The 20,860-nt window shown below is 40.7% G+C and overlaps 1 protein-coding gene across 6 annotated transcripts in view; it reads left to right on the top strand.

Annotated features, from left to right (window-relative positions):
- The window catches only part of grb10b (growth factor receptor-bound protein 10b), a 184,299-nt gene that overhangs the window by 82,868 nt on the left and 80,571 nt on the right, over window positions 1–20,860 (top strand). For all 6 annotated transcript variants that reach the window (XM_072575629.1, XM_072575631.1, XM_072575630.1 and 3 more), the window contains one exon: window positions 10,539–10,677. In XM_072575629.1, coding sequence (XP_072431730.1) covers window positions 10,539–10,677 — 139 coding nt within the window. The remainder of the gene's footprint in view (window positions 1–10,538; window positions 10,678–20,860) is intronic.

The raw sequence follows: 20,860 nt of genomic DNA, 5'->3' as shown, positions 1-20,860 counted from the left end.
ATTGTAAAGACAGTGCACCCTCACTATTGTACCATGATAATAATTTAAAGGTTTGTGCCATTCTGTTTTATGAAGGAATTGTAATTGAAATTAGGAGTACATCTGTTGATTTTCAGGTAAAAATATTTTGACATTTTCACATGAAGTAAGATGACCATGTAAATCATTTCAGGAGGTTGATCAAGTTTGTGGGTGTATAGATGATTGTTAAAAACTGACTTGTGCCCTGAAGATTCTGCTGCAGATAGGACAAGATGTCACAGATTAATCAGTTTTCGACAGGTATTTAATGATGTATGAGAAGCAAGTTGGAAGTGAGCAGGGCAAAGATGTGGCAATTATGGAAACTGTTTTGTAAATTAAATAAAATTTAATTTTCTGTTTGTTTCCCCGAGTTAACTTCTTGTCAAGAAACAAGTCTTTTGAAGACACATTGTCCTTGTTTTCAGTTCTCGAAAGAGTCTTGCTATTTCCTATCTCTGTTTAATTTCCTTTAGCTCTCAACTCCTGCTGAATTTCTAATTCTTGCTTTTCACGGCATCCTAGTTTTAATTGATCCATATTCGTGGCTGTTCCATGAATAAAAGTTGTTTTCATTGTTAACAGCAAAATTTATACTCTTGTGATTTTGTTCGTTTCCTCATTAGACATTGAATATGTTAATTGAAATGTGATCCTTCCTCCTTTTGCAGAGAGATCAAATGTCAGGGAAGATAACTTCTTTTAATAATTTTCCTTCATAAGTCTTTGAAGCTCGTGTATCATTGGGTAAGGTGCAATGATAATAGGCTATGGAGATAATGTAAAGTTCATAAAATTAAAGATGAACGTATTACATCTAAAGGACGGTAACAGTGAAGAATAAAAATGTGAGTGCATTTGGATGGGATTTTGTACATCAATGATCATCACGAAACCAGATTAATACAAATAAATTTATTGTTCGAAAACTAGCTGTGCATGAGTTGACTACTGTGTTCTACAAAAATATTGATTGCTTTAAATATAATTTATTGGATGTGAGGATTTGAAAAGAACTGAAAACCTGGATGATTTGCCTTTTTAAAAATGAGTTAACTTGGGTTAGCAAATAGATTAAGTTTTATTTAATTTAGAAAACATTTTTCATAATTGTCTCGTCTTTGCCCCTGTCTACTTCCAACTTGCTTCTCACACATCATTAAGCACTGGCAGTTATCTCTGTGCCCTCTATAAAGGAAATGAGGGATGGCAAGCAGGATGAAAACATGTTGAACAGCGAAAGCAGAATGCTGCTGAAGGTAGCTATGCAATTCAACAACCAGTCAATCAATTATCCATCCACCACAACCAGATGTAAATGGTGGTGGTCTATTGAACAACTTATAAATGGGGTCAGCTTTAAGAACATTACATCCTGAATGATGGCAGAACACAGTACATCAGTGCAATCATTCAAGCTACAAATGCAGGATAAATGTTTCAGCTCTGTCTCTTGCTGAAATCCTGAGCCAGACTTCAGTAGTGCCAGACTTGGACTCATTTGAACTACATTATGTCTCATCTATATGTTAGCAAGAAATGGCTAAGCACTTGACAGCTTTTTGCTGAAGATTTATGATCCAGAACTAACTGAAGCCTTAGTCAAGCTGTCCTAGTCTAATTACAATCATGATATCTTCTTGACGAAAGGAAAATTGCTCTTGTATGCCTTATTCACAAAAGAAAGTACAAATGCAATACAATTATGCTCCTTTTTAGTGCACTTTCACTCACCAGCAAAGCAACAGAAAGTATTGTTTGCTATTCACCAGCATAGTCACTGCTTAGTTTGAATTTCACTAGAATGTTGAGCAAAAGATCCTTAATAGAGCCTTGAGCAAAAAAGCTGGAATGATCATTCTTGGTATCAAAGCAATGTTTGACCAGTGAAATTAAGACTCCAGGCAGATTTCACCATTTGTTGGAGTTATATCTTGCACATAGGAAGATTTGTGTTTTTTTTAATCAAGATCAGATTCCTGGAACAATATGTTGTGGAGACGGACAGAGATGTGGAGTCTAGCAGAAAGGACAAATGAGAAACAGTGGTGGATTTTGAAGAAAATAGCTCAAAGCTCACGTGAGGATGTATCTTAAGCTTTAATAGAAGTAGTATTGGTAGTAATCTTCCAAGAATTCTTAGATTTACTTCCAGAGGATTTGGAAATTCCCAATGTAGTACTCTTATTCAAAAAGGAATAGAGACAAAAGTAATCAGTTAATTTTAAATCTGTCATTTGGGAAATGTTAAACAGTATTATAAAGGCTGTAATAATAGAGCATTTGGAAATATATAATATAATCAATATAAAGAGAAATCATGTCCTAGCGGCATTAGAAACCACATTGAAGGACAGCAATCTCACGGAAGAAACACAACAAACGATCAGACAGACGGTTGCACCTACTCTGAGCCGAAAGAAGGAGGGAAACAACTGAACACACAAGAAAAGAAAGCCCTAGAAAACCTCAAAAAAGACACAAACATGGTTATATTACTTGCAGACAAAGGTCGGGTTACAGTCATCCTGACCAGAAGGGACTACATAGAGAAAGCCAATGCACTAGTCGAAGACACCAACACCTACCAACAGGTAGCACTAGGCCCGATCCCACAACTAGGAAACAAAATTACATATCTCCTAAGAAAATTACACAATTCCGGACAATTAAACAAGACGGAATTCCAGAAAATGAAACCTGACAGGACCAACACCCCACGCTTCTACGGACTACGAAAAATCTATAAACCAGGAGTCACCCCCCCTCAGACCTATAGTCTCAGTACCCGGAACAACTTACAGACTGGCCAAAGGACTACACGCAAGACTGAAATACCTAGTAGAAGAGTCACAGCACTCCATCCACTCCACCCAGGAATTCCTAAAATCCTCTTTTTTTTGATGAAGACGAAGCAATGATCTCATTCGACGTAACAGCACTGTTCACCTCCATCAACATCGACCTGGCAAAGGAAACACTTACCACACTTTTAGAAGAGACCATCACACACACCCCAACCGCCATCAATCACATTACCAACGAAAACATCATGAAGCTAGTGGACATGTGCCTCACCACCTCACTTCACTTTCAACAACATAGTCTACAAACAAACCAACGGCACACCCATGGGATCTCCGCTATCAGGATTCATAGCAGAAGCAGTAATACAAAGACTAGAACAAACAGCCCTACCAACCATCAAACCAAAAATGTGGGTCTGCTACGTAGATGACACCTTTGTCATCACAAAATGAAACAAGATAGAAAAGACATTTAACATCATCAACAACACATTCGCACGTATAAAGTTCACCAAGGAGGAAGAAGCCGACAACAAGCTTGAATTCCTGGACGTCACAGTCGAAAGAAAGGACAACGGAGAACTACAAACCTGCGTATACAGAAAACCGACAAACACTGACCAAATACTTAATTACACCAGCAACCATCCCAACACACAAACCAAGCTGTATCAGAACACTATTCCAACGAGCTACCACACACTGCAGCACAGTCGAACTTCGGAAAACCACCTATACAACGTATTCCAAAGAACGCATATTCAAAAAATACCGTGCACAGATTCCTCAAGAACAAACACAGCCAGGAGCCCTAACCACCTTACCATACATCAAAGAAGTTTCAGAAATGACAGCCAGACTACTGAGACCCCTCGGAATCCTAGTAGCACACAAACCCACCAACACTCTCAAACAAAAACTAACAAACTTAAAAGATCCAGTACAACCCATGGACAAACCAACGTCATCTATAAAATTCCATGCAAGGACTGCCACAAACACTACGTAGGACAAACAGGAAGAAAGTTAGCCACCAGGATACACGAACACCAGCTAGCCAGAAAAAGACACTACCCTCTTTCCCTCGTAGCCCTACACACTGATGAATAAGCCACCATTTCGACTGGGACAACCCATCTATCCTGGGACATGCTAAGCAAAGACATGCCAGAGAATTCCTAGAGGCCTGGCACTCCAACCACAACGCCATAAACAAACACATAGATCTAGATACCATCTATCAACCCCTCATAAAACGAACAGGAAATGACATCACCACAAACCCCAGGAGCCCCATCCAGGACAAACATCTAAATAGAAAGCAGGAGACAACCGCTTCGCTTCATTTGGAGGTTGCCACTGATGATGATACCTCGCCAGGTAATGAAACGTCTGGATATCAAACCTACATCCCAAAATGTCTGACAAATTTATTAGAACTTTTTTAGTTGACAAACATGTTAAGTAAAGTCATTTTAGTTTATTGGTATTTGCAAACGGAATTTTATAAAATACTGCATAAAAGGGTAGTATATTAGTGCAGACAGAGGACTGGCAAACAGTTAGAAGACAGAGTTGGGAGGAGAGGCACTTTCAGAATAAAAACCTTTTAACTATTTGGCCTACTACAGGGATCTGTGTTGATGCCACAATTATTTGCAATTATATATTAATGACTTGGATGACCAAAGTGAATATTCGGTTTCCAAATCTGTGGATGCCAGAAAAATAGATGGGAAAGTAAGTAGTGAAGAAAGCGGTCTACAGATAGATATAAACAGATGAAATGTGTGGGCAAAAAACCTCGCATGTGAAATATATAAAATGTGAAAAATATGTGTAAGAAGGCTGAATATTATTTAACTGGGGGAAGGCTGCAGCACCAAGGAATTTGGGGGTCCTTGTACATGAATCCTGCATTGAAATTTAGCGGATAATAAATCAGACAAATGGCCTGTTGGCCTTTTTCAAAGGGAATGGCATAAATACTTGCATGGACTTTTAAAATTCATTCACGACATCACTGGCTAGACCAGCATTTATTGCTCATCCCTAATTGCACAGAGGGCAGTTAAGAGCCAACTACTTTGCTGTGGGTTGGAAGTTACATGTATGCCGGATCAGGTAAGGATGGACCAATAAAAGTTGGCAAGGGTATTTGCCGACATGCCAAATTTCATCAGCTGCCTGAGGAAGAAGAGACATTGTTGGGCCTTTGTAACCAGTGTGTCCACGTGAAGAGTCCAAGAAAGCTTGTTGTGAATAACCACTCCCAGGAGCTTGACACTCATACAATGTTCCACTTCTGTGCTGTTCATGTGTCGGGGAGCATGAGTAACATCCCACCAAAAGTCAATAATGCGTTCCTTGGTTTTGCTGGCATTGAGAGCTAGGTTGATCTCAATGCACCATTTTTCTAGGTCTTCTATCTCCCGTCTGTAGTCTGTTACGTCACCATCTGAGATTCGACTGACCATGGTGGTGTCGTCAGTGAACTTGTAAATGGTAGTGGTCTGGTATTTGGCGACGGAGTCATGGATATACAGCAAGTACAGTAGCGGGCTGAGTCGGTTGTTAAGTAAATTCAGGATGAAGAAACAGATTCTTAATCAATAACTAAATAAAAAGTTTGAAGTTAGGAAAGTGGAGTTGAGAATTAATTGACATTATCTCATTGAAAGACCGACTCAATGGGCTGAGGAATCTTCTTTTGCTCCTATGCCATATGATCTTATCATTCATTGGGGTATAGGCATCTTTGGCTGTTTCATCAATGATTTTCTCTCCAAAATTGGGGTTATTTGTTTGATGGAACTGTAAGAAGGCCTCAGCACTGTAGGGGTGAAGAAGCACTGCCCGCATCCAGCAAATTTGGGCAACATCCATGCATGAACTGAAGTGACAGTCAATGACATCAATAATAAGAGATATGTGCAGCTTCTTAATAAGCGGTAGCATTACCATTACTGAATTCCCCATCGTCAATATTCTGAGGGAAGTTATCATCAAACAGAAGCATCAGGACAAGACACAAATACTATACCTGCAGAAGCAAGTCGTCATAACTCAACCTTGACATCCCAGAGTCTATCCACCATCTAAAGAGTGTAATTCCTGAGTGTGAAGGAATGCTGTACTTGCCTGGAAAAGTACAGCTCCAACATTATTTGAGAAACTTGACGTGATCCAAGGCAATGCAGCTATTTAAACTGTATTCCATCAGCAGTTTCAATGTTCACTAAAACTGCAGCAACTCAAGTCTCCTTTGACAGAATCTTGCAACCCAGACCCCTGCGTCACCTTGGTCATACATTATTGAGAACAACACCACCTGTACATTCCTCTGCAAGTCATATAATACTTTCCTTCACTATTTGAAAGTCACAGATTTGGAAATTTGTTATGGTTCAGGAGGAGGTCGTTTGGCTCGTTGTATTTGCAAAGGCTGTCTGAATTAACATTATGACTTAGTGATATTCTGCTTCCTTTTTGTGGTAAATCTGTTCATTGTATCTGTTCAGATAATCATCTAATATTTTCTTAGATGATTTGACTGAACCAGCCTCCATCACAATTCCAGCCTTCCATTGCAAGCCCTGACTATTCAGAGTGTGAAAAATGTTCTTCTCACGTTGTACTTGCTGCTTTTTGTGCCCTTTGGTTCTTGAACCTGAAGCAAGTCGCAACAGGTTAATCCCTATCTGTTCTGACAACACCCCTCATGATTTTGAAGTCTTGCATCAGATCTTCACTCAGGCCTAACTTCTTCCATTTCTGTTTATCACTGAATGTTATTACCCCAGAACCGTTCTTGTAAACCTCTTCCACCTGCCATCTAATGCATTCACAGCCTTACTGAGTGGGGTGCTGAAAACTATTCATGGTATTCCAGCTTTTTAAAATACTTATTCGTTTTCTCGTATCACCAGTTTGATACCTCATTTTTAGATATGTCTAATGCTGCTCCTGTCATGCTATCTTGCAACTTTCATTGAACCAGAGTTGATCTCTTGGCTGGATGGTAATGGTCGACTGGGGGATTTGTCTGGCCATGAGGAACAGATAGTGTTCACGTACGATCCTCCTGCTGCTGATGGTCCAAGCGCATCATATGTGTCCAGTCTTGAATTGCTAGGAAGTCTGTTCATTCAGCATGGTGACAATATCGCATAACGTGATAGAAGGTGTTATCAGCGTGAACATGGGACTTCACCTCCACAAGGACAGTGCGGTAATCACACCTATTAATTTTGTTATGGACAGATGCATTTGTGGCAGGCAAAATGGTGAAGTTGAGTATGCTCTCTTGTTGGTTCCTTTATCTGTCACAAACCCAATCCAGTAGCAATGTCCTTTGAGGACCCAACAAATTTGATCAGTAGTGCTGCTTACAAGCCACTCTTTAGGTGTGGGATTTCAATGTCCACCACAGAGTGCATTCTGCACCCTCTCCATCCTCAGGGCTTCCTCTAAGTATTGTTCAACATGAAGGTGCACAGAGTCATCAACCAAAGGGAGATCGCATGTGGTAGTCAATAGGAGGTTTCCTGTCTGTATTTGACCTGATACCATGACACTTCTTGCTATCCAGAGTCAGTGTTGAGTGCACCCAGGGCAGCTCCCACAAAACTATGTACCACTATGTGCTATGTGCTTCCACCTCTGCTGAAGCAGGGATGGTTATAATTCTGGACACTGACCATGTGTATGACTACCAGGCTGTTTTTGACTGATCTTTGACACAGTGCTCCCAATTATGTTAGAAGTTTGCAGGATTGACAAAGCTGTTTTTTGCCGTTGTTGTTGATGCCTAGTGGAGATTTATGGAGGGAATTCCAGACCTTAGTGCCAAGGCAGTTGAATATTCCCCACCACTAGTGGACTGTCCGCTTTCATTTCTTTTTTGAGACTTCATAGTGATTGTTATAAACTGAGTGACTTCCTAGACCATTTTGGAAGGTATTTGAAAATCAGCCACATTGCTGTGGCTCTGGAGTCACGTATAGGCCTCACCTGAAGGACATATGTGAATCAGAGGTTTTTACGACAATCAGCAGTGTTTCAGCATCTGTCGTGGTGGGATTCAAATCAGTGTTCCGGACCTAACTATTTACAATCTACAAAAATGACCTGCAAGCAGGGACAGAGTGTAGTATAGCAAAGTTCGCAGATGATACCAAAATAGGTGGGAAACAGGCTGTAACGAGGAGATAGGGTTTACAGATGGATATTGACAGGTGAGAAAAATGGGCCAGCATCTAACAGATGGAGTTTAATGTTGATTAATGCAAGGTTGTCAATTTTGGCTGGAAAAATAAAAGGGCAGATTATTATTTAAATGGGAAGCAGATTCGGAGTGCATCTGTGCAGTGGGATCTGAGTATCTTTGTGCCTGAAGTGCCAAAAGTGTAGATTCACAAGGTGGATGTTGATCAGATGTTCCCCTTCTGGGATTGTATTGAATGCCATATCTCCATGATTTTCTTACTGAAATCTATTACCTCATGCTTTTTTGAATTTTTAATTTGCTCTCTATCTGTCCATACCACCAAATAAAAAAAATACTGATGGACACTTGAACTCAGTAACTCAGAAAATACTGGGGAAACTCAGCTTGTCTGGCAGCATTTGTAGAGAGAACGTTATCATTTTGAGTCTGATGTGACTTCTTCAGAAGAATTGTGTTGGAATCAAGTCAATCTCTCTCTCTCTCCCTCTCTCTCTCCCTCCCTCTCTCTCTCTCTCTCTCTCTCTCTCTCTCTCTCACTCTCTCACACACACACGCACACATATGCTGCAAGACTTGCTGAATTTCTCCAGCATGTTCTGTTTGTTAGCCAGTGTCCTTTTAGAAGTGCTATTCTTTTCAATATTTCCAACTTCTGCGTCATTCACAGATTTTGAAATTGTCCCCTGTTCTACAAGGCTGCATGTATTATCACTGCCACTGCTCGGTGTGTAGAAATATAGGTTTGCAGTGCTATGTCAATGACAGAATGGTATCTGAAAACAATATGGCACTATCCATATAATCACACTGCTTGTTTGTGGTATTTGGAACCGACACCTGAGCAGCCATCCATGCATAGAGTTGGCCACTAGCCTGCAGTTAGTCAGTCAGACAGGAACAACAGTTAGAGTAATGCAGCTGCAATCCCAGGAGCACAATCATTCAGCCTATGAGTGTGTTTTAGAAAGAAGTATAACTCATTTTTTTTTTGACTGTTTCAAAGCTGCTTTGCTGTCTCCTATCCTAATTGACAGTGTCTTGTGGCTGAGCATATTTAAGTCTGTAAGGGTTGAATGATGCCTCTCAGTGCCAGGGACATGGATTTGATTCCAACCTCTGGCAAATGTCTGTGTGGAGTTTACACGTTCTCCCAGTGTCTGCATGGTTTTCCTCCACTTGCTTCGGTTTCCTTCCACAGTCCAAAGATGTGCAGGTTAGGAAAATTGGCCAAGCTAAATTGCCCATTCTGTTCAGGGATGTGCAGGTTAGGTGCATTAGTCAGGGAAAATGTAAAGTAATAAGGTAGGGGATGGATCTCGATGGGGTACTCTTCAGAGGGTTGGTGTGGACTTGTTCAGCCAGTTGGCCTGCTTTCACACTGTAGGGATTCTATGATAAAACAATTCTACGATAGTTTGTAGATTGTGTGCCTTTCCCGAAAAGGTTCCAATGCCCATCAAGTCAGCTCTGTTTAAATCCGAATTGCGCACATCTATGAACATCATTAGAAGAAATATATATAAAAAAAGGTGTACATTTGTTTAGGGACATGACATGTATGATGTCAACAAATTCCATTCACTGATTTCGGCAGGTTTATTTGCATGTGTATCAGTGGTTGCTTTAGCACTCGAGAGTAATTACTTTGGTACAGTAAGTACATTAATATCAATTCAGAAAGGAATTGTATGAGTACTGCCCCTTGGAGAGCTCTGCTACAAATCTTTTTTTGGTTTTAAAAATACTCATCAAATCTATTTCTTATCGCTAAGCCAATTTTGTATCCACTTTGCCTCTATCCCTTTTATTCCATGAGCTCTGACTTCGCTCGCAAATAGTGTGTGTGGCACTGTCAACTACCTTCTGGAAATTCATGTGCACCCCATCAACAGTGCTCTCCTCATCAACCTTCTCTATTATCTCTTCAAAAGACTTCAAGTTTGTTCAGCATGATTTTTCCTTGGAAAAATTTGTGCTGCCTCTCCTTAATTAACTCATTTGTCTGTCAGGCTATGAATTCTATCCCAAATTATTGTTTCTAAAATTTCCCCACATCTTAAAATTTTTGAGGTGCTGTGATTAACCAAGTATTTTGTTTCATGCTGTAATGGTCCACTGAATTAATACAAGTCATCTTCCACGTGATAACTAGTTTGTTCCAGTTGCAATGTTTGTGATTGCAACTATTTGATTTGACTTTTAATACTAAAATCTGTTTTTAATATTGCTCATCGAAATATTTTTTAAAACTGAGCTCACCAGCTGAGCACAGATGTAATGTGCTGGCATCTGCCTGTATTGGTATAAAGCGCCGTATTAAAACAGTGTTTCAGTAGATGATGGCACTCATCAGTTAGCTAAAATAAGTTGTACGACAGATAGTAAAGCGATATAAATCCTGAAGATGGAGTTTATTGCTAATTTTTTTGTGACTTGTTCTGTTCAATTTTTGTGTACAATCTTTCAATCTTAATGTACAGAAGACTTCAGGAAGATGATCAATTCCGTACATCATCTTTGCCCGCCATTCCAAACCCTTTTCCAGAACTATGCAGTCCTGCCAGCTCACCAGTTTTGACTCCTGGTTCAATGCCTCAGAATCCACCTCTCCATAAAAATGTGAGTATTAATGCATATAACACTGTTTCAAAATGTGACTGACTTGACAGGTGCATGAATTGTGTATTTCCAGTGTTGTAAGTGATAACTGTGCCTGTAAGAATGTTTAAGTTTATATTTTCAATTTTTACTGAAATAATACAAATTGTTGGTCTTTAATAGAATGTGAAATGAATGCAATCCGAAATAATTATCAGGGAGAAAAATACAATGGAGACTTCTCTTAAAACCTGATGGCAAATGTTTGTGCACATAAAAACTCTCCTTTCAGTATTCCCATCTACTATGAGTCTTTCTGTAGTTTGTCTGTGTTGATTTATTGTTTATGGAACTGTTCTTTTACTATGATGTAACAGTAGTTAGTTTAAGAGCCAACTTGATTGCAATTGGATATTCTCAAACTTTTGAAAAATGCTCTTTTGAAGTCTCAGGGTGGTTGTTACATAATCAACTTATTTTAAAGATAGTTATCTGCACTATGCCCACTGCACCAGCTCAATGCAAATATAATGTGCTGGCATCTACATGATTTGTATAAAGCTTTGTTTCAAGTACCTTTAATGGAAACTTACAATATAACACAACTAAGATGGTCTTGCCTTGCAACTTGCCTCTCAAGCTGGTGTTCTGAAATGGACTTTCTTTCAGCAACTTTAGCAGTGACAATTTTGGCATCCCTGTATACTTCAGGCAGTTCTGGTAAAGAGGTTAGACATATTATCATTCTGAGACAGTAGTATAATCTCCCCATGAGAGGTCACTAATTCGTAACGTCGTCTGGTTGCAGTTCAGCAGACTGCATAATGCAAGAGAAAACATGGACCTCAAGTGGGCTGTGCACTTAAAACTGTCAAAACTGGAAGAAATAACCTGTCTGAATTCTCTCCGGAGTATGTGATTGACTTTGCAGCACAGATTTCAATGCAAGTTTTATGTACTTGCTGGTGGATCTCATTATTGCAAGATGGCTATCCAAAATAATGCACTCCAAAGAACTAGCATGTTTAGTATTGTCACCAAACACTTAATGCTCTGACCATCCTTCTTTGCAAAATGGATCCTGCACTTTTCAGGCTACCAGGATCGGTGACCAAGGCAGGGCACAAACAAAAATCTGGAAACTACATTTGCAGTTGTGGACTTTACTTTGTCAAAGTTATTTCCTTTCTCTTTTTCTTAATGTTATGTATCCTACCCATTTTATTGCCCTCTTGGTCGATGTCTCAACTGTCTGGGACCATCTATTTATGTAACTTTGAATCAAAAGCAGAATTGTCCCTGAAATGTGCAGCATTTGGACATAATGATGTTAAGAGGCTATACTGATACAAGACCTCATCATTAAGGTGGAGATACACTAAATAGGAAGCAAAATTGCAGGCTGCCTTTTATTCAAAGAGAATTAGAGTTTCAAGGATAAGGAAATTTTGCTACAACTGTACAAGGCTTTGTTGAGACCATACTGGAAATCCTATGTGCAGCTTTAATCTCTGTTTAAGAAAAGATGCATTTGTCTTGGAGGCAGTGTAGTGATGGTTCCCTAAATTGGTCCCGAGAAGAAGGGAGCTATCCTGGTGTAGAGGCTGAACAACTTGAGGCTCTGTCTTCTGAAGATTGAAGAATGTGACCTGATCTTATTAAAATATGCACGTTTCTAAAGGAATTGATCAGTTGTTTCTGCTGGTCAGGGAATTTGAAGCAAGTGGATACAATCAGGATAAGAGGCAGATCGTTCAAGTCTTGAGAAATTTCTTCACTCCAAGTTTTGTCAATCTTACAAATTTCCTATTCCAGAAGTTTATGGATTCTCCATACTTTGAGGCTACACCAGATAGCTTTTTGATCCTTCCTGAAATTGAGGCATTTTGCAGACAGTGCGAGCAAGTGGAATTGAGACTGAAAGCTGGCAGTTAGTTTGAATCGTGGCACAGACAGGAGAACTACATGGTTTACTTCAGCTCCTGTTTTGCTGTATTCTTAATGACTCTGCAAGGTTGCGTGTGACTTTGGAGTGCTTGATTTGAAGTGAAGTTACTTCCTTAAGTAACCTATTGTGGTTGTTATTGATTTACTTCTGTAAGTAAATTGTTGAAGGCTATAGAAAATTTGTTTTTACTAATAGTGTCAACTTGGCTGAATTGAGAGTATGATGGTGTATGTCAGTAAAAAAACACAGGCAATGCCTAACAATTATTTTACTTAAATATTTACATAATATCAGTGGGAGGTTATGGCCTAATTGTTGTTGCTGGATTATTAAGGTTCTAAAAAGAGACAGTACAAGATAACAGCAGACGATGACGCATCCCTCCCAGATCATCTCAACGCATTCTATGCTTGTTTTGAGCAGAATTTCAGCGGAGAGGTAACACCTGTTCTGACAGGTCCTGACAAACCGATCCCAACAGTCACTGCATCAGAGGTCCTATCAGCTTTCCTTTGTGTGAATCGAAGGAAAGCAATTGGACCAGATAGAGTACCAAGCTGTGCACTTGGCAGATCAACTGGCAGAGGTCTTCTTGGGCATCTTCAACCTCTCCCTGCAGCAGACCACTGTCCCTGCCTTTTTCAAGAGGGCCAACATTATCCCTGTGCCTAAGAAGGTTCATGCAGCACGTCTCAATGACTACCGTCCAGTGGCCCTAACTTCAGTGTCATGAAGTGCTTTGAAAGGCTGGTCATGACATTAATCAACTTCTGCCTCCCCACTACTCTTGACCCACTCCAATTTGACTATCAGACCAACAGATCCACGTCAGATGCCATATTGTTTGCCCTTCACTACTTCCTCGAACATCTTGACAGCAAGAATAACTATGTAAGAATCCTACTCATTGACTACAGTTCAGCCTTCAACACTATTATCCTCTCAAGACTGATCACTAAACTTAGTGATCTCGGACTAAGCCCCACTCTCTGCAACTGGATCCTCAGTTTCCTGACCCACAGGCCACAATCAGTGAAGATTGGGGACAATATTTCATTTTTACTAACACTTAACACTGGAGTCCCCCCAGGGGTGCATACTCAGCCCGCTACTGTTCTCACTGTACACCCATGACTGCGTCGCCAAATACCAGACCACTGCCATCTACAAGTTCGCTGATGACACCACCGTAGTTGGTCAAATCTCAAATGGTGATGAAATAGACTACAGATGGGAGGTAGAAAACCTGGAAAAATGGTGCACTGAGAACAACCTAGCTCAATGCCAGGAAAACCAAGGTACTCATTATTGACTTTCGGTGGGATGTTATTCATGCCCCCCCCCCCCCCGACACATTAACAGCACCGCAGTGGAATGAGTGGACTGTCAAGCTCCTGGGAGTGGCTATTCCCAACAAGCTTTCTTGGACTCTTCTTGTGGATGCACTGGTTACAAAGGCCCAACAGCGTCTCCTCTTCTTCAGGCAGCTGAGGAAATTTGGCATGACGGCGAATACCCTTGCCAACTTTTAGTGGTGCGCTACCAAGAGCATTCTGTCTGGATGTATCATTACCTGGCATAGCAACTGTACCATTCAAGATTGGAGACTGTTACAGAGAGTGGTGAACTCAGCCCGGACAATCTCAAAGGCCAACCTCCCATCGATAGAATCCATCTACCAGGCCTGCTGTCAAGGACAGGTTGCCAGCGTTCTCAAAGATCCATCCCACCCTGGCAATGTTTTTCTTCAATCTCTGCCATCAGGGAGAAGGTACAGAAGCCTGAACACCCGCACCAGCTGGTTTCGAAACTGTTTGTACCCTACTGTTGTTAGAATACTGAATGGACTCTCAAACTTTTTAACATTCGCCTGTAGCTGTGTTTTTATTTTTGCTGCTGTTTACCTATTATTTACTTATCTGTGCTACTTAACTCTCTGATCTGCCTGTATTGCTCGCAAGACAAATCTTTTCACAGTGCTTCTGTTCACATGACAATAAATTCACTTCAATTCAATTAATCCAGAGACTCCTATAGTGTTCTGGGGAGCAGGGCTCAAATGCCACCAGAGCAGATAGTGTAATTTGAATTCAGTAAAACAAAATCTGGAATTAAGAATCTGATCATGACTACAAATCCATTGCTGTTTTTCAGAAAAACCTGTCTAGTTCGCTAATGTCCTTTAGAGAAGGAAACTGCCATCCTTACCTGGTGCGGCCTCCCATGTGATTCCAGACCCACAGCAATGTGGTTGACTCTTAACTGCCTTTAGACAATTAAGGATGGGCAATAAATGCTGCCTAGCTAGCAATGCCTTCATTCTGTGAATGAATAAAGAAAAGATAATATTAAGGACAGGGTCTGACCTCAATTGGTTTCAGGCAGAGGTATAATTCTGTTGCAATGATGGCAACATTGTCAACTTTCAACTTTATTATATTCTTGAAATAAAATATCTGGCATCCACACACGTTCAGTTAAATGTGGAAATCCTGAATGTGGTGGTGGTTCTTTGCTTAGCTGCAGCATGTGCTTTTGGTCTTTGTGGGCAGCAATCTTTAGAAATCACTTAACTGATAACGACCCTTTTATACTAAAAACTCCTTGTTAATGAAGAGTAATCACTTTTGATTGCATGTGGAGTCATAACTCTGGACAACTTCCTGGTTCTGCAAACCCAATCTTTTATTTGGATAAAGTGAGGACTGCTGATGCTGGAGATCAGAGTAGAGAGTGGTGCTGGAAACGAACAGCCGGTCAGGCAGCATCTGAGGAGCAGAGGTCGACGTTTCAGATATAAGCCCTTCATCAGTCCATTCGTGATGAAGGGTTTATGCCCGAAACTTCGACTGTCCTGCTCCCTCTGATGCTGCCTGACTGGCTGTGCTTTTCCAGCACCACACTCTTGACTCGAATTTTTTATTTGTTTAGTCCACTTTTTCTATTTTGATTTATTGTGGCTTTAAGCTTTTGATATTTCAGCTTCGAAAATGTCATTTTCACTAAAATGTAGAAATAAATAATATTTTGCTTCCAAGTTTACTGTAAAATTGTATAATCTGACTATCTGCCCTGCTTGATGGCATAATTGTTGGTTGATGTCTGGACTTCCTCTTGACCAGGTTTGAATTAACTATAGAAAAGGTGCAATCCTTGCCTCACAAAGATTACAAGATCTTGGTGGCAGATTTTTTCAAGGTCACTGGCAAGGGCTGTTACTTTAGCCTTGGATTTTGCAATCAGCAGGAATAAGCAAAATATAGATATCAAAGAAGTTAGTCAAACTATAGGGAGGTAAAGTTTTGGGTTCTAAAACAAAGGGCCAAACTGGGACTCGCCACATTTATTGCAGAAGAATCTTTGTGGTCCAATTGGAGGAATGATTGCCCTGGCCAAAACTACTTGGAAGGATTCTATTTCTCTACATTCTTGTTCGCTGCTTCACACAGCAATTGGTGGCCTTTCAATCAAAATCAGACTCTCACTTTAATTATATAATTTGTGCAACACCCTACTTCGGGTCAGGTTTAATTCAGGACAACTTGAACCACTTCCAGATTTAAGGTACGCAGTAAAATTATAAGTCTAATTGGAGGGGGCCTAATCTCAAACTTGTGTTAAGCAGAGCTCTGTGATAGATAAGGAAGCCCCTACGCAACCTGGTTTAGCCTCTAAGTACACCTTCAAACAAAATGAAAACACAGTGAATATTTGTTTACGTCTTCCAATAATCTGAACTTAGATTGTAAAATGTATTTGAAGGTTTGGAATAAATTCATCTTGTTCTGTTCAGTGTCCTGCCTTAACATGCACTCACTACGCTCTATTTTGTCATCAGTGCAGTAAAACTTATTTTTATTTGTGTTTTTATGCTGCATTGCAAAATCTTGGAATGTCTCTTTGGCCTTTACCAATTCAGTTATGGAAAGAGCCTGGTGAGTGGGCAGGCATTCATTGGCTATGTTAGCATCTTTGGGCTCTTCTGTTGAAGAACAAGTTCAGTCATATTTGCAGGATATTTTGAGAACATTATGTCAAATGATGGCTTGTCTGTCATTTTGTGCTGCATCATGGTCTAATTCCCCTCCCGTGGCAAATTTGCACTGTCACATAATCCAGAGTTACCAAGTGGAATTTACTACAGACATCCTTCTTTTGGATTTCCTATTCTGCAAGTGAGAGGGCCTGACAACTTCAATGCAACTGAGGTTTGTTATCCAATTTTGACCCGTTGTCATTTCACTGATTGTGAAGATTTCACACATGGCTGTCGCAGATTCAAGATCGTTTTCAGAAAAAATGCATACATGCACCGCACCTTTTCCAATTCAAATTAAAACTCACTCATAAAACAAAGCATTTCACTGTACTAAGGTCTGCATGAAAAAGTTACCCCAAAGGTCACTTTTAAACTTACCCCTCTCACTTGAAACTAATGTCCTCTCGTTTTAGAGCTGCCAGAGGAAGTAGTGGAAACAGGTACAATTGAAACATTTAAAAAGCATCTGGACGGATCCGAGCCTCTAACCTCTTGTAGCCACTGTTTTTATATTGTGAGTCCAGTTTCAGTTTTTTGGTCAGGGCAATCATGAGGTCCCGACCTGGTCAAACACAAATTGAGCTGATTACTCTGTATTAAATGCCATTTGATGGCACATAGATTATGTGTTCTGTCATTGTTGATTACCAAGAGGAGACTAATAGAATGATAATTATTGGATTTGGTCCTCTTCTAAATATAAAGTACAGTCAAATCGCCTGGATCCAACGTGCATGGGAATGGGAGTGCTGGTTACATGATTGTGCCAGTTATGTCCAGGGCCACTCATAAATACCTCAGTGAGGTTTGCACAAGAGGGAGTGTGTGCAAGGCAGCCAAATGATGTTTCCAAAATGAAGAAACCTAGTCCTGTCAGTTGAATAAGAATTTTGGAAACAGGATACCAGATAGTAGGGTCTTTATTGTGCTCAGACAATTTTCCAAATTGTTAGGTAGATGCCAATTTTGTAGCTGTACTAGAACAACTTGGCTAGGGGTGCATCTAGTTTTGGAACATTTTAATTCAGTTGAGTTGAGTGAATATTGTCAATGCCATAACCATTGCAGTATCTCTGATTCTGGGACCTCACGAGGCAGAAATTGAAATTTTGATTGAAAATAGTTGCAAATGCTTCAGTTTTATATTCTACAGTGATATACTGGTGGCCTTTAGAGATAAGGGACCTTGATGTTTCTGTGGACAGCGTGAAACAAACTGATATGCTCAAACACATTGATGTTAGGAAGGAGGATTTGCTGAAAATTTTGAAAAACATAAGGTGAGATAAGTCCCCTGGGCCAGACAGAATATACTCTAGGTTTCTACAGGAAATGAGGGAAGAGATTGTTGTGCCTTTGATGATCTTTGTGTCCTCACTATCTATTGGAGTAGTGCCTGATGATTGGAGGTTGGCAAATGTTAATACCTTGTTCACAAAAGGGAATAGGGATGATCCTGGGAATTACAGAAATTGTGGAGTCTTGGGTTAATGGAGGACAAAGTATTGGAGAGGATTCTGAGAGACAGGATTTATAATACTTGGAAAACCATAATTTTATTAGGGTCAGCATGGATTTGTGATGGGCAGATCATGCCTCACAAATCTTTGAGGATGTGACTAAACATTTTGATGGGAGATGGAGCAGTGGCTAATAGTGTTCATGGATTTTAACAAGGTGTTTGATAAGGTACCCCATTGTAGCCTCATTCAAAAAGTAAGGAGGCGTGGGATACAGGGAAACCCATCCGTCTGGATACAGAATTGGCTGGTCCATCGAAGACAGAGATTGGTGGTAGATGGAAAGTATTCAGCCTGGAGTTCAGTGACCAGTAGTGTTCTACAGGGATTGGTTCTGGGATTGCTCTTTGTGATTTTTAGAAATTACTTGGATGAGGAAGTGGAAGGGTGTGTTTAGTAAGTTTGCCAATGACATGAGGGTTTGTGGAGTTGTGGATAGTGTGGAGGGTTGTGTGGGTTGCAACGAGACATTGACAGGATGCAGAACTAGGCTGTGAAGTGGCAGGTGGCATTCAACCGGGAGGGGTGTGAAGTGATTCATTTTGGAAGGACGAATTTGATTACAGGGTTAAAGGCAAGATTCTTGGCAGCATGGTGGAACAGATGGATCTTGGAGTCCATGTACATAGATCCCTCGAAGTTGTCACCCAGGTTGATGGGGTTATTAAGAAGGCATGTGGTGTGTTGGTTTTCATTAGCAGGGGTATTGAACTTAAGAGCTGCAAGGTTATGCTGCAGCTTTATAAAGCCCTGGTTAGACCACACTTGGAATATTGTGTTCAGTTCTGGTCATCTCACTACAGGAAAAATATGGAAGCTTTAGAGGGGATGCAGAGGAGATTTACCAAGATATTGCCTGGACTGCGGGGCCTATTTTATGAAGAATGGTTGATGGATCGAGGGCTTTTCTCATTTGGGCAAAGAAGGATGCAAGATGACTTGATAGAGGTGTACAAGATGTTGTGAGGCACAAATAGAGTGGATGCCAGAGACCTTTTTTTACCATGGTGGAAATGGCTATCATGAGGGGGCATAATTTTAAGATAATTGGAGGAAGGTTTTGGACAGCTGTCAGAGATAGGTTCTTCACACAGTGATGGGTGTATAGAATGCACTGCGAGTAGTGGTAGTAGAGTCAGATACTTTATGGACATATAAGCGACTCTTGGATAGGCACAAAGAAGTTAGTTCAATGAAGGGTATGTAGGTTAGTCTGATCTTAGAGTAGGATAAAAGTCTGGCACAACATCGAGGGCCAAACGGTTTGTACTGTGCTGTACTTTCTATGTTCTGTATTTGTGGTGTTTTTCCTCAATGTAACTTCACCAAGTTGTCAACTCATTTTCAAGATACCTCGTGCTGCGCCTAGAATGCCCTGCTTAATTGATTGATTTATTGTCACAAGTACCAAAGTGCAGTGAAAAGCTTTGAGTAAGAGCAGTGCAGACAGTTCATAGGAAACAAGGATGTACAGATCAAAAAGACTTAAGCAGAGGCGTACAGGTTACATTGCAGAGGGCATACGCTGGGTGAGAGCAACTTCATCATCAGCATTATTTGAGGCTAAAGAGTCCATTCCTCAATCGAATAATGGCTGAATAGAAGCTGTTCCTGACCTTGCTTGTTCAGGCTTATATATCTCCTGCCTAACAGAAGAGGTTGGAGATCATTACCAGGATACGATGGGTCTTTGGTGGCAGTCTTTCTGTGGCAGCGAACCATGTAAATGGAGATCATGGATGGCAGGTTGACCTCCTTGATGGTCTGGGCTATGCACACCATCTTCTGTAGTTTCTTATGGCCCTGGGCAGATCAGTTGCCATACCTTGCCATTATACACCCAGACAGTACGCTTTCAGTGCTGCATTGGTTTCAGTTGTGAGGGTCCTTATGGACATGCCAAATTTTGTGAGCTGTCTGAGGAAGAGGAGGCATTGTAGATGTGACGCTCAAGGCAGCACAGTATGGGAAGTCCAGGACAGATTATCAATTATCATCACTCTGAAGAGCTTGATTCTCTCCATCCTCTCAACCTCTGTTCCGTTGATGTAGATGGGGGCGCATTCTCCTCCTCTCTTTCTGAAGTTAATGATCAGTTCTTTAGTGTTTCCAGCATTGAGAAAGAGGTTGTTCTCATTGCACCACATCACTGAGCCCTCTATCTCCCTTATGTATTTTGACTCATCATCGTTAGATATCTGGCCTGCTACGGTGTTGTCATCATAGAACTTGTGGATGGTATTCATTTAGAATTTGGCAACACCGCCTTAGGTGTACTTGTACACACACACACAGACAGACGCGTACACCCAGACAATCCTATACACACACACACTCTTATAGACCCATACACTCACGCATAGCGTCTCTCATACACTCACTCATACACTCCCACTTTCACACACATACCCTCTCACAGACTTTTATACACCTTTACACACAGACTCATATACTCACAGACACTCCTACCATTATTTTCCAACTCTCATGTAAACATTTCAGCATTTTCTCCAGAAACTGTGTGGTCGCAGATTGTTCCTTGTTCGTTTCTCTTGCCCTCCCCCTCATTCTCTTGCCCTCATTCTCTTGCCATTGCGTCCTTGTTCTCTTGCCTCCATGCCCTCCATCTCACCCTATCCCTCGATCTCTCACCCTCGACCCCTCTCCCTCGCTTGCCCTTGCCCTCGCTCTCTCGTT

The sequence above is a fragment of the Chiloscyllium punctatum genome, chromosome 8 (genome assembly GCF_047496795.1).
Source record: "Chiloscyllium punctatum isolate Juve2018m chromosome 8, sChiPun1.3, whole genome shotgun sequence".
Taxonomy (NCBI): Eukaryota; Metazoa; Chordata; class Chondrichthyes; order Orectolobiformes; family Hemiscylliidae; genus Chiloscyllium; species Chiloscyllium punctatum.
The sequence above is the reverse complement of the archived record's forward strand: the minus strand, read 5'-3'. Positions and strand labels throughout refer to the sequence as shown.